Source organism: Hippocampus guttulatus, chromosome 3, assembly GCF_054856545.1.
Source record: "Hippocampus guttulatus isolate MCC_2025c chromosome 3, RoL_Hgut_1.0, whole genome shotgun sequence".
Taxonomy (NCBI): Eukaryota; Metazoa; Chordata; class Actinopteri; order Syngnathiformes; family Syngnathidae; genus Hippocampus; species Hippocampus guttulatus.
This window is the reverse complement of record NC_141263.1, coordinates 12,846,542-12,860,426: the sequence shown is the minus strand read 5'-3', so window position 1 is coordinate 12,860,426 and position 13,885 is coordinate 12,846,542. Positions and strand designations below refer to the sequence as shown.

Here is a 13,885-nt window from a genome sequence, read left to right as displayed (position 1 = left end):
GTTGAAGCAAAATGTCATTTCTTCAATATTGTTCCATGAAAAGATCTTTTAAAATATTGAGCAACAACTTTAAGAGATCTTCTCACTTTTGTGAGATACTGTATATTTAGTGACTTGGCTTTGGCTTTTAGCCAGATTTTTATCACACATGATGTTTACCACTGTTCATTTTCATCTAAACTGTGGTTTAAAAGCATTACACACTTCTGTTTCTTAATACTTCGGAACAAAAATCATGCTTTGATGGAAAATCAAAAGAAAGTGGATAACTTTCAATAGCTGTTTTATTTATTTTTTATTTTTTAGCAGATTATAAATCAGTGACGGTAGAGCCCTGGCCTGCCCGTCCGCCTCGTGGTCAGCAAATGAAGCTGTCACATGAAGGTCACCAGTTCATGGTCCCAGATTAAAATGGTCAGCAGGCATTGCTTGAGTGAAATGAAATCCCGCTTCGCTGCAGAAATCAGACGCCAATAGAATTGAGTGTCCTCCTGGTACGAAAGCTTTACTATCATGAGCTGTCGATGTCACAACCAGCCCTGCAGCCCACCTTGAGTAGCACAGTATTGATCTTGATACGGGATGTATAAAAAAGAAACTGATCACACTGGAGAATGGTTTAGTTATTTGCTGCTCCTCTTACTGCTAATTATAGAGATAAGTGGGTTGTTGCTGTTTTTTGATTTTTGATTTCTTTTGCCTTCTTTAACTTCCCCAAATTTAACATAGCGTTATTTTTAACCAAATGGTGAAATCTGACAGTCATGTGGAAATTACATTCCGCAATTTACCGTATTTTCCACACTAAAAGGCGCACTGGATTATGAGGCGCACCTTCAATGAATGGCCTATTTTGTCTTTTTTTTTTTATATATATTGGACGCACCGCTTTATAAAACACAATCTACAATGCATCCACTAGATGGAGCTATGCTCAAGGAAATGCCAACAGAACACTACACTACACGACAGACTGATTTATATAGCGACGATCAGATGTCAGTAAAACTTATTTAATAAAGCAGTAACACAGTTCACTTAACCAACAGCAAGTTATAACATTGACTCGTTAACATTGAACTCTCTTGCCTCTGCTCTATTTCCGTGTTCAACTGCGAAACCGATCTCCTTAAGTTTGAACTCTGCATTGTAAGCATGTCTCTAGCAAGGAGCCATTTTGGGGTTGACTTATTACCGTAATGGCATCGGATTTTAAGGCGCGCTGTGAGCTTTTAAGAAAATGGAAGGCTTTTAGTGCGGAAAATACGGTATGTTCCATAGTTAGGTTAAAACACAAAATACATTGAAACGCTGACGATTTTTGAGGGGCACTCGAATATTTGTACTTATATCCTGAGAGCCTACTAATATATCATCATGTAATTTCTGCATGCCTCAAATCAGACATCATCATTTTAGTATTAAGATCATTTCCACGAAGATCTATGAGGCATGTGAAAAGTAACAAATGTATCCATTTGGGAGAAGCAACCTAGTGACAGATCTATATCAGTAAAAAATATTTCTGAAGGTTTTGTCCCCTTGATCTGTATTCCCAACACCTTTCGATTCTTGATAAGTATTCTTTGAAAAAATACACGTGGGAGTTTTCGTCTCCACCTTGGTCTTTGCTAATAAGTCCCCAAGGTCCAACCTACTTGACCTTTGTGCCTTTGGCATTAAATGAAAGGCCTAACCAGAGCTGACATGCCTTTAAAAATGTCCATCACTGGAAAAATGCCTAAACTGGTTGGAAAAAAAAAAAACATGCTAGTGAAATTATTTTAATTACTAATTCTAGTCTTACATGGATTATTATAACTTTACATTAGCATCTGCTTGGACTAATATACACATACGTTGTTTTTTTTGGCAGTCCAAATGTATAAACTTCCTTTCAGCAACACACAGTCTAGTCAAGTCCAACACTGCAGTGCTCTGTGTTGTGAGATCATCTGCTGTGTTGCGGCAAATGATCCAGTTTTGCTTAAAAATTTGAACCTTACCTTCTGGTGCGAGCAGAGACACCACAACTGGGCAGGACCCCCGAGCAATTGCCCTCGGCCCCTAGCTGAAGGGGCCCTGTGAGGCCTATCCCTTAAATGGCCACCAACAGCCCTGCTTTGGACACCCCGACAACAACCTTGAATCTCCACCAAAGGGCCTCCTTCCTAGCTGATGCTGTATATCGACCACGACTAGAAAACGTCATTGACACTGCAATGACATGTTGGGATTTGTGAATCTCCCTAATGGAGTCTGCTACCAGGCTTGTTGTGAAATATACACCCAGAACAAAAATGTATCACACAGAGTAGGCTAACAGAAACGAAAAAGAAAAGAAGGAAAAAAGAAAATGAAGGCAAAGAGGAGGAAGGGTTTGGTGGCTTGGTTAATTTTGATCATTTAGGATTTTTTTTTAAAATCACATTTCATGTTTTTTATTCATACATTGTGAATTTGGCTTCGAGTGTTTGGAGTCATTTGTTTGTCATTTTATATGCCACTGATTTAATTAAAACTTTTTTGCTGAGCCACTGTCTTGGTTTTTGTTTTGTGGGGGTACTCCATGGTACTTCTTGCCTCGCACCAACGGATCCGCTACCCCACCCAACTGAAATCAATATTCGGGAGTCACTGTCGATCTGAAAACATTGTCATCAAAAATGAATTTGGTTTGTACATGAGCCTGCACTGCCACCTATTGGTAAAGTGAGAGCAACACACCCCATGAACTACAATGCAGTACAGTATTAGAATGCTGTACAGGCCATGTCCTGCATTTAAGTGCCATGGTGGACAACTGGGTATTTCAACATTTGTAAACCATTACCTATATGAAGATATAAGTAACCAATAAATGGTACCAATGTAAACGGAAAAATAATTATTCAAAAGTATTCAAGACTTGCTTTGTGGGATCCCCCCCCCCCCCACAGCCTAATTCTAAAATCTTACCTTTCTGTCCTTTTTGGGGGGGGGGGGGGGGTCATTTTGTCCATCAAAGCCAACGGGGTGCATATGAGCAACATGCTGTTGAAAATGGCCAGTTGTGTCCCTCTCTGGGGATTAGTTCATAATATTCCACCGCCTATAAAGACTGCTCATATAATCTGCTCTAATCTGAGCAGGACATCACCAGATGAGCGTCGACAGCAGAGAACACTGGATTTACTGTTCAAGAGAAATCAACTCCTGGCTGTTGTCGAGTTAGACATGTCCATTACAACCTGTCAGAAGGTTACTTTGATATCATGCTCGGTGCTCTGCGTGTCTCTTTTCTTGCCCAGGATGCTTTTACCTAGAGCCAAAAAGGAGATGGGACAACCACAGGGTGAGCTGATTCATTACGTCATCTTCCATCCACCTTTCGTCTTGTTGTTATTGTTGATGCTGCTGCTGGCTGTTACATTCGACAAGGATGTGCTTGGTATTGGTCTAATTGCATCACCGTGGTTCCTAAAAATGCAATGTTATGGAAAAGTGTGTGTGTGTGATGTCTAGTGGGCCAAAACAGTAAAATCATACTGTAGTAAAATAATAATAATAAGAAGAAGAAGAATATACAACTAACACCAAATTGGTATTCGTCCCTTTTTTTTCTAATGCAAGCATTCGGAAAGCCTTTATCTTTAATGAACTGTCTTTTCATGAAACATGTCTTATGAAAAATGTGTGGTTTGTGACTGTTGATCATCCAAATGTATGCGTTGAACCTGATCATAGTGACATCAAACTTGAAGTCACGGGTAGTGGGAACCTCAAATACTTAATTGTGCTCTCAATGAAATGAACTTATTAATATCTAGAAATTATGTTTTTATTAGATTTTTCATATGACCGCAATAATTGTCAAAAAGCAAAATTGAGCCCACAACAAGCTAAACTGAACGAAAGGTAATTATATTAAATGTATAAGTATTCACCTGCCCTGCAACCATTGCACATTAAACATGAGGTACATAAAAATACGGAGATATATTTCATAGTATTGTTGTTTACAGTATGATTCCACCAAACGTCGAAAAACTACATACTGTCATATAATTAATCATTTTCATTTTCACACAGCTGCAGTTTACCCACCTACCGGTATATATTGTTGTGATATGAACTAAACTTTGAAGATATTAAATGTAATTTATATCAGGAGAAAATTCCTTCATATTAATGGTCACCAAATGTTTTATTATCCGTTCCATGAAATGAAAGTTGAGCATTGTTATCACCTTTGGGAGACCTGATTGTGTAAGTGTACTTGTCACATTTTGCATGATGGTTGTTGGAGGACCCCAAAAAAGCAGACTTGCGTTGCCGGAAAAGAAACGGAAGGCGACCACAACATGTAACCTAAACAAAAACATAACAGTACCCCTCCCTCAAGGGAGATATCCCAGATGTCACAAAGTCACCGAAAGGCTTGGCAAGACGAGAGTCAGCTGGGCGTGGCTTGTCGGAAACGCCATGGGGGTTGGGGGTGGGAGGGGCAACACTCGACAACAGCCAGGTGTTGATTTCTAGCGCCGCTGGAAACAGGGACAGAAGGCGGCCGCAACACCTCTGCCGCCCTAAGCATGGACAGAGGGCAGCTGCAACACTTACGCCACCGGAAACAGGGGCGGAGGGCGGCCGCAACACTTGCGCCACCGGAAACAGGGCGGAGGACGACCGCAACACTTGCGTCGCCGGAAACAGGGATGGAGGGCGACTGCAACACTTGCATCGCTGGGAACAGGAACGGAAGGCGACCACAACACTTGCACCACCGGGAACAGGGCGAGGACGACCGCAATACTTGCGCCACTAGAAACAGGGACAGAGGGCGACCGCAACACTTGCGTCGCCAGGAACAGGAACGGAAGGTGACCGCAACACTTGTGTCGCCGGGAATAAGAACACAGGGCGACTGCAACACTTTTGTTGCCGGAACAAGAACGGGTGGCAGTGGGATCTGGCCTCTGGTCCTGCGGGGTCCAGTCTTGGTTGGGTCAATCTGTCACGTTTTGCATGATGGTAGTTGGAGGACCCGAAAAAAGCAGGGAGGCAGGGAGAAGCAGGGTGGACTGACCAAGATGTATTTAACAAAAATAAGGAGTACAAAGGAAAAAAACTAACTGAAGTACCTAAAGTCCTGAAAACCTTTGACAGAAACAAAACATGACAGGGGCACACAGACACTCAAAATGATCCAACAAAGACTGGACCCCACAGGACAAGCAAAGTGACGAGACAACGAGAAACACCTGGACAAGACACAAAGGGTTGAGGGAGCTGATTGGTTAAACACAAGGGACATGGATGACGAGAACAGGTGGAGACAAAAAGGGCACATGAGGGAACAAAACCAAATGTAACCGAAACAAAAACATAACAGTCCTAGTGTTGGGGTAAATGTGTATATGGACAGTATAATAAGTATGAAATAAATAAATAGCTCATACTTATATTTAAATATATATATATAAAATAAATAAAAAATATATATTTTATTTGATATTAACTCACACAGTTAACATTTCGTTACAGTTTGTATTTCCTTTTTGTACATTTTGATGACTAAAGTCTACTAGTATTGAGCCCATTATGTCTTATGTAGTTGGCCCTGGATTCCGCCCGCCAGGGATGCATCCGGTGTCATTGTCCGATGACCCGCAACAGTGGGATGCAGATCCGTTCCACTCCATGACATACAGCGCTGAGGCCACTGCCAAAGCCAGAAGCATTGGACGTGGTAAAAAATACAACTTGATGACTCAAGTCATACCCATATATGGATTTGGAATTCTTCTTTACATCCTCTATATAATCTACAAGGTTATGACCATCATTATTATTATTATTATTATTATTCATACTAATGTTATTGTCATTGTTATTATTGTTCCACAGCAATCATGCCTAAACTATATCATTCATGTTGCCAGTTGACCTGCAAGGACAAGAATACTACAAAATCAAGGCATTACAGTACAACTATGAGCATGGAGAGGAATATTGGTAAGTGTCATAACCTCTGAGTTTTTCGCTGGAAATATAAATGTTCTAAAGTCAGTTGGCTTCATTTTTTTTCACGATTAACGCTGTGTGCGTATATCATTGTGCAGTCTATTCCAAAGTTGATACACACGTGACGGTTGTCTAGTGGCGTGTTTATTGAACATGGCGGCCACCTATTATTTTTTTAAAGTTACTAAATGTACATGGGGATTAATGGTTATCAAATCATTCAGAGACAAAATACGAACTTTTTAATGCTGCAAGTGGTGTTCATATGATAAGTATCCCTTTAGACCTTCTGTAAACGTTTGAATCCACATGTCTTGTGCAGAAAGGTGTGGAGCATCTAACAGTTGCACATGTGCATTAAAAAGTTTAGAAAAGGTCAATTGAAATTTATATGTGAAAACCTTTTAGTAATTCTTGCAGTTTCCCTGATTGTCATGACATTTCTGTGCGTCATAGTAAGTGGCTGTGTTGACGATGAGCTTGTCAGACTACAGGAGCAACTACTTCAGTCAGAAAGGAACATGGCGAGGATTGTCTCAGGAAATACTTGTGCTTCTGGGAGGTTAGTTTGATAATATACTCACACTCCACAAAAATAAATTCATGCTGGAACAAATTACTGTATGAAAGAAAACAGCAGTTTTACAGCAGGCAGCATTAAAAGCTTTGCTGCCACCTGACGACATTGAAAGTCAAGAGACTCAGGGTGATGACTCTCCTTTGTTTCTCTGCCGCCCCACAGTGGAAGACGCAGGAAAAGTAAGTCGACTCCAACAAAGAAGGAAGAGAAACTCCTCAGGCAGCTGAAGCAGATCGCAAATCTAATGCAAGAGGGCCGCGTGGAGGGTGCCTCCCCAGAGATGGAGGCAGAGGAAGTTCCTTACAGTCCAGACTGGGAAGGTATACTTCCCCTGCCTTTTCACAACCCACCCGTCACTAACTTTGCTTTCTTCCCAAACGAAAGCAGTTTTTATATTTCCTTTTGTCACCAAAGTGCCTATTCAGCTAAGATTCTGTTGTGTCTCCTTAGGGCAACAAATCTGTTCTAATGGTCACATTTCCTTCGTCATTCCAAGAACGTTAATTTCTAGAGGTGTATTCTGTCAGACTGACTGCAGGTCCATCAGTCCGTCACTGATGGACACCCATTTCGTTGATAACTGACGGAAACACGCCTCACCTGTCTGCCAAGTGTTTGTTCGCATGGGTGAATACAGCAAGCTTGAGTAGACTGCATATGTACCTGGTCATCTGGTGGCAGTATGCACCAAAGAGACAATAGAGCATGATTTAGAATAAGGTGTTCATGATGGTCAGGCAAGACAACTAATTGATGAGCCGAGAGGTCTGAAAGTAGCTTTGAATACGAGAGACACTTTTTGCAGACAAATTCTTCTGAATTAAGATTTTAATTTATATTTTTATTTTGAAAATAGTTGCATTAGGAGCTTAGGAGTATTCTGCAGCCCCACATCCCATTTCAGAGGGTGGCGGTAATAAAGACAAGAAGAAAAAGAAGGAGAAGACCTTATGAGCCGTGAAAAGAAGAAGCAGAGATAGTCGTCCAAAGTTACAACACCAAATGAATACACTAAAACCAAAACTATCAGATAATCAAGAAACAAAGTAGCAACTGGAAATAATCTTCTTCAGAGACATGTTCATGACAACAAGATAAACTAGATCACATGGCAGTAGGAAAAACAGCAGTGTGGCAAGACACAGTGTGAACATCAAGGATCTTCTGGAACAAAACAATAGGAGAAGCTGGTTAAATAGGCTGCCACCTATTCAAGCTGATGTGGCACAGGTGTGGGTGTGAGGCTCCGCCTCTGAGTTCGGCCCCGCCTCCTACCACTCCAGCACTGCAGAGAGAGAGAGGAGAGCAGAGAAGCAGGAGTAGGCAGAGCAACATGGCAAAGGTAAAGTAGAATCATGACAAGAACAGCAAGAACAAGTCGATGAAGTTGAAGGAAAAACATTATTTGATAGACCTGGCAACTTAGTTTCGGTTTTCAAAAGGATTTATGAGGAATAACATGACATTAATCCACCAGAATTGTACCATTGGCAACAATGCGAAAAGGGATTCTGGTTAAGGTAAATCAAACTTTAAAGTAAAACATTTTGGCGTCTTAGGAGTTCAAACGCAGCAGTCAGCCCCCAGTATGGCCCTGCTGTACTTAACAGTTCAATAGTTTGCCAAATATTGTAGGCGATGTGAAATTCACTGCCGGAGCAATGAAATTTACGGATTGAAGCGATGATGGAAGCGTTGTTAAAAATAACATGACTGACTGACAGACTGAAGATTACAGTTTCGTTTAGCTTGAAATAATGTCAGACTGCCGATGACAGACAGGTGCCCAGACCGCTTGTTCTTCTTTTTTTTTTTTGTACAGGCTACCCAGAAGAGACCTACCGTGAGTACAAAGTACCCGATTACAAATGTGAATTAGAGAGTGTGGCTTCGGAGGAGCCTGTCACCCAGCCCACTGCGGAGGCCTTAGCAGAGCGAATGGAACAAGAGGAGGAAGAGGTTGGATCAAGGAAACTATCCACAGTACAAGAGGAGGATGAAGACGAAGAGGAGGAAGGTGAGGATGGGGAAGATGTTTACGAAGATCTGGAGGAGGAAGAAGAAGAGGAAGAGGAGGAGGAGATAGCAGAGGAGGAGGAGCAGGAAGAGGAGGATGGGGAGGAGGAGGAAGCAGAAGCTGAAAAACAACTTTTGCTGGTTCCACTTACCTCCCAGGCAACTACAAATACACAGCGTGAGAGATTAGGTCTGCAAATACACAATGATCTACAAGGTCGAAAAAGAGGGAGGAAGCATATTAGTTTTAATGACCACAGAAATGTATTTCACTACCCAAAAGAAGATACCTATGAAGAGGAGGTGGAGAAGGAAGAGGAGGAGGAGGAAGAAAATGAGAAGGATGATGATGTGGATGAAGATGATGGTACAGAGATAGAAGAGGAGGAGGAAGCTGATGAGGAAGATCCAGTGACAGAGGCGGAGAGACTTCAGTTTCGTTGTACAGAATGTCCCAACACTGAGGAGGAGGAGGCAGAGAAGGAAGAAACTGAATATTTGTCAATGTTAGTTTTTGCAGAGAGTGACAGTAATGTCCACAGAGACTTTCCCAACGAGTTCAGTGGACTGAGGATGCGAAACAGGAGGGAGACGTAAAGTATTTCCCTTCAAGTTAGTCTGAGCCCTTTGCTGTTATTCATTTGTAAATGGATACAAAAGTATGTATCTTACTGTATTGACCAATTGAAATTAAGATTAATTTTATAAATTGTTTGGTACTCATTTAAGAAAAAAACTGATGTTACAGAAATGACTTGAATCAGACAAAAAGTAATCCAAAATGAACCAATGGAAACCAGACATTGCTGTTTAGTGTTATGGTGTGTACCACAGTAAATATGGATCAGTGGAAGCAAAGAAGATACTGTAGTTGTCTCAGGAAATTAGAAAATTATAGTCAACCAAATTTAAGGTAAAGCCTATAAGAGCATCTCCGGACAGCTTGGTGTTCCTGTAACTACAGCTGCATATATTTTTGAGAAATGTAAAGCTCAACTGAGAAGTAATTTTAGGATATTCCAAAAGAAATATTTCTATGTCACAAATAAAGTAATGAAACAAAATACATTAAAGCATGAAAAAATCATTTGTATTTCGTAAATTCGACAAAGTAATAGTTTTTCCAAAGTGAGATAAGCGTGATGATTGTCATGATAAGCGACAAACCCGGAAGTGAACGGCCGGACATGGAGTGGTTATGAGAATCATCGTGAGTGGAAGAACGGTCTGCTACAAATATAGGCTGCGGTGATTAGCCTTGCATTATTCTTTGCAATTCGATACTGTGCCGTGCTGTAAATTGCACACAATGGGATTACCTACTTGGTCCATGTATTCCCGCAAGCACTGAGCGCACACGTTATAGTGGGTTGGTTTCCTCCATTGTCATTGCTCAGATAGTTCTGTTGCACTATTGGCCACGGCGCACATGATATCGGCAGCATTGTTAGTTGCCTGAATGTTAACAGTTCATCGCCACGCAGCGCTGAGGCATTTCGCCGAATAACCCGATAACAATGGCAAAGAGCAGTTAACAGGACAATCAACAATGAATTGCACTGGGTAACTGGCACCTTGGCATTCTGTAAATGACGTCAGAATCGGAGGATTCAAGTTATCTCTTTGACCAATTTCAGCATCAGAAGGGTGCCAACAATTGTGTCCACATGTGTATGTTATTTTAGGGTTGGGTGAGAAAAGGCATGTCCAGCTCCTGGCCTGGAGGGCCACTGTCCTGCCTGTTTTCCATCTCCACCGGCTGCAACGCACCTGATTCAGACAATCAGCTCATCAGCCAGCACTGAAGCAGCATTAGAACGATCCTGATTATTTGAATCAGGTGTGTTGCTCCTGGGAGAGCTGGAAAACAGGCAGGACAGTGGCCCTTGAGGACTGACTTTGGACACCCCTGGGTTAGAAGTAAGAGGTTGGGTTTGGGAAGATGGCAAGACCTGTGCACAAGACATTACCATTACCAAGATTTACCTCCAACTAATACAGTACGATATTTGTTTTACATGTAGAGTGGCTTTTGGGTAATCTTGGGATGTGGTACAGGTTGTTAGGGCTAAAAGGCTCCAGCCTCCATTTTTGGGGCGGGGGGGTGGATTTTGCCAAGTTTTTGTGATGGAACGTCATAATTTGCAAAATCTCACAAAGGTTTTTTTTCAACCATGTCACCTTTCGGTATGGGTGTCAGACTCAAGGCCTGGGGGCTAGATCTGGCCGCCACATCATTTTATGTGGCCCATGAAAGCAAATTAAAATTACAAATTTGTTAAATTGCTTTCACTTTTAAAAACATTGTGATATTGTTTTGTTCCCAAGCCCTCTTTTAAAATAAATGTCATTCAATTTGAATGTTTTTTTTTTTTACTGGTCTCTGATTTCCAAGTTATCCATCAATTTGTTGCGTATATGTAGTATAAGCTAATCATACATTTATTTGGGTTCACAGCCATAACGGCCCTCTGAAGGAAACTACGATATGGCTTGCCTCAAAGATGACTTTGACAACATAAGGTGTTCTGTAGCATTCCAAAATCCAAATGCTAATAAAGCATAATGAGTTGAACATAGAACCTTAACTCAACTAATTCTATTATTAAAACATAGCTTAATGATTTGCTGTGAGCAACGTTTTCCATATTTTAAGAGCACAAACATAAACATACTCAGGTTTTATTCGTTCACCTTTGTTGTCATTTTCCAAGAGTGCCTATACCATCACATAAGTCAGACATACGGCATTCACTGTACATCGTCACAAGCACTAAAAACCGAAAGTGAGAGAAGCAGGGGGATTCCGAACATGTACCAAAAAGCAGACTTCACAGCAAAGTATCAACAGTTTTGAAATAGAAATCCAAAATGTTGGAACACAACTAAGTACAAGAATAGCACATCTGATAAAGAGTTCCTCATGATCCACAGAAACAATTGTGGCATCAGAGAATGTTCTTTGCCTTCATCATGATATTTTTTTGACAATGATAACGTACAAAAATGTTGAGAAAGTAAGCTCGCCCAGTCAGGCGCTTCTGCACGAAACTTCTCCATATAAACATACTACATTTTAGATGAGGAACATACCCGACTGACACATCAGAGGAGTATAAAAATATCCCAAAGACACAAATAGATGCAATATGCAAGCATTGAGGCTGTGTCAAATCCATGTCCTCCGTAATATTTCCAAGGGACATCAGACATTGTACCAAGTACAATGTTACATTTGAGGGAAATGTAATATGTCCTTGAGAAAATAAGCTCTAACCACATCATCATGGAATTGATTCTTCTATTTGGGCTTCTCGTCATGTTTTTTTTGTTTGATTCATTAAAACCAGCTTTGCACCTGCCTACAGTTTATGACCGTAACTCATCAAGTGCAGGTAAGGTTGGCAAGAACAGCAAAGAGCTCACGTTACAGCCAAAGCGCCACATTGCAGTTAGTGTTCAAAGGCACAAAAACCCATTTACAGCAATCTCGTCCACTACTGGCTTTAAATTAAAGTGCACCATTATTCTATACATTCACATATGTGACCCAATGACACAATATTGTACGGTACACAGCACAGTGTAACATGCCTTTGCCCTGCTCAGGTCCATTCGTTTTATGTGGATGCTTTGTCTGTGATGTGCTTGCAGCTCTGCAGAGCCAAAACTGTCCAGAGAACAAAACATGTAATAAATACATAAATAACAAAATAAATAGCTTTGACATGCATGTTAATCTTGCAACCGTGTAAGTATTCATGCTTGTGGATGTTTTTTTTAAATTATTTTAACCTTGGGTTGTTTTAGTGACAGGTACATAAAATGTAGCCAACTCCAAAAATGTACAAATATGCAATTATTAGTCACATCAGTCACAATGTTAAGCTGCTCTAGCTTGTACATAAAAGGAACAGTGGCACACTTCAACTTCAAAATGTTTACAAAACACATTGATTTCATTGTCTTAAAAGTGGGCAACTCTTTGTGCTTGATGCCCCCCACCTCCCCCACCCTCCACATCCCCCCCCCTCCCCCCCACACCCACACACACACACACAGTCTCTCACATCCACACACATACAGGGAAATGGTGGTTTTGGAGTTTGGACCAGCCGCAGTGTTACATGAACAGCCCTTGATGAGACCATACATGGACGAGATGGCCTTATTTAGGCTGCCGTCTATTCGCAGGCTAACTTGCTGTCAAAGCTGGAGAGGGCGATGGCAAAGGCTTGAAGGGCACACATTGGGTAGTTATAGTCCATGGTGAAGACATCCTCTGCCACACGGCCAAACTGCATCACAATGTAGTCAGCTGAAATGACGGATGAAGATAGGAAATAAGAACCTGAAATCTTTGCACTTTTGTGTAAAAGGCCCTGAGCCATTAAAAGTCGTAACAGGAAAACACATACTGTAATAATGAAGAAGACCGTACAGTATTCGATGTTCTTTTCTATCACAGGGGTCACTTACTTGGTGCCCAAGGACGATGAGGGGCCTGTGGGCCAGTTCATCAATTTTAGAATTGATTATCCCATCAATTACTCCATCGATTACTCTGGTAATCGCCCCGTCCTCCATTTCAAGTCAGAAATGTTTGTGTCACCCAATTTTTGTGGTCGATTTAGCTAAGTTAGACGATTTTATTTTACCCCAGATGTAATAATAAGGAAGGAATAATCATGTCAAATAGCAGTCCCCGCATTTTGTCATGAGGCGGAAGTTCCACCTACATAAAATCCGTTCATTTAATCACAGATACAATACATCTAAGTGTACACAGTATGCCGCTTTCGTGCCAGAAACAGCCGTGTTGAATGAATGCAGAAGATGTCAAGAAAGCGCTAAAGAGTCAGAATGCCACGAGGAAAAGGGAAACCGCCTCAAGGTATGTTATCTGAAGCGCTTGTCATACGGGGAGCAGAAAGATCTGTGTTCTTCTTTTCACGTTTTGTAACTAAGCTCCATACTGTATATGTTGTTGTTTTGATATGTAGTAGACAGGCAAATGAGAAAGAACTCGCTGGTAATAGCATGAAGGAGGCAGTCATGAAGGAGTGAATTAATCTTTAAAATAAAAATGTGTCATCCCAGTTTATATTTACTTTAGACCACACAATAGTTAAAAAGGGGTCCTTATAACTTTACTTTGGGGCTAGAATAGATTAATTGCATTTGCGTTTATTTCAATGAGAAATATTACCGTACCTGGATTTATGAACATTTCAAGGTAGAAATGTGCTCACCAAACCAATGAAGATGGTAACTACAGGTTTC

General features: G+C 41.0%; 2 protein-coding genes across 4 annotated transcripts in view; one reads left to right on the top strand and one right to left on the bottom strand.

Annotated features, from left to right (window-relative positions):
- Window positions 1-3,149: 3,149 nt before the first annotated feature.
- Window positions 3,150-10,963, top strand: ric3a (RIC3 acetylcholine receptor chaperone a). Its single transcript, XM_086108179.1, has 6 exons — window positions 3,150-3,334; window positions 5,597-5,814; window positions 5,925-5,997; window positions 6,463-6,568; window positions 6,749-6,906; window positions 8,409-10,963. The coding sequence occupies exons 1-6, from the start codon at window positions 3,217-3,219 to the stop codon at window positions 9,197-9,199; spliced, it is 1,464 nt and encodes a 487-aa protein (XP_085964305.1). The 5' UTR covers window positions 3,150-3,216; the 3' UTR covers window positions 9,200-10,963.
- A 1,688-nt stretch (window positions 10,964-12,651) lies between these two features.
- The window catches only part of tub (TUB bipartite transcription factor), a 49,743-nt gene continuing 48,509 nt past the window's right edge, over window positions 12,652-13,885 (bottom strand). For all 3 annotated transcript variants that reach the window (XM_086107669.1, XM_086107671.1, XM_086107670.1), the window contains exon 12: window positions 12,652-12,920. In XM_086107669.1, the coding sequence (XP_085963795.1) occupies window positions 12,787-12,920 (134 nt within the window). In that variant the 3' untranslated portion in view covers window positions 12,652-12,786. The remainder of the gene's footprint in view (window positions 12,921-13,885) is intronic.

Bases quoted from the DNA above. Each gene is read 5' to 3' on its own strand.
- ric3a (XM_086108179.1), top strand. From the start codon at position 3,217: ATGTCCATTACAACCTGTCAGAAGGTTACTTTGATATCATGCTCGGTG. The intron at 5,998-6,462 runs GTAAGTGTCATA...TGTGCGTCATAG, and splicing joins GAGCATGGAGAGGAATATTG to TAAGTGGCTGTGTTGACGAT. The intron at 6,907-8,408 runs GTATACTTCCCC...TTTTTTGTACAG, and splicing joins TTACAGTCCAGACTGGGAAG to GCTACCCAGAAGAGACCTAC.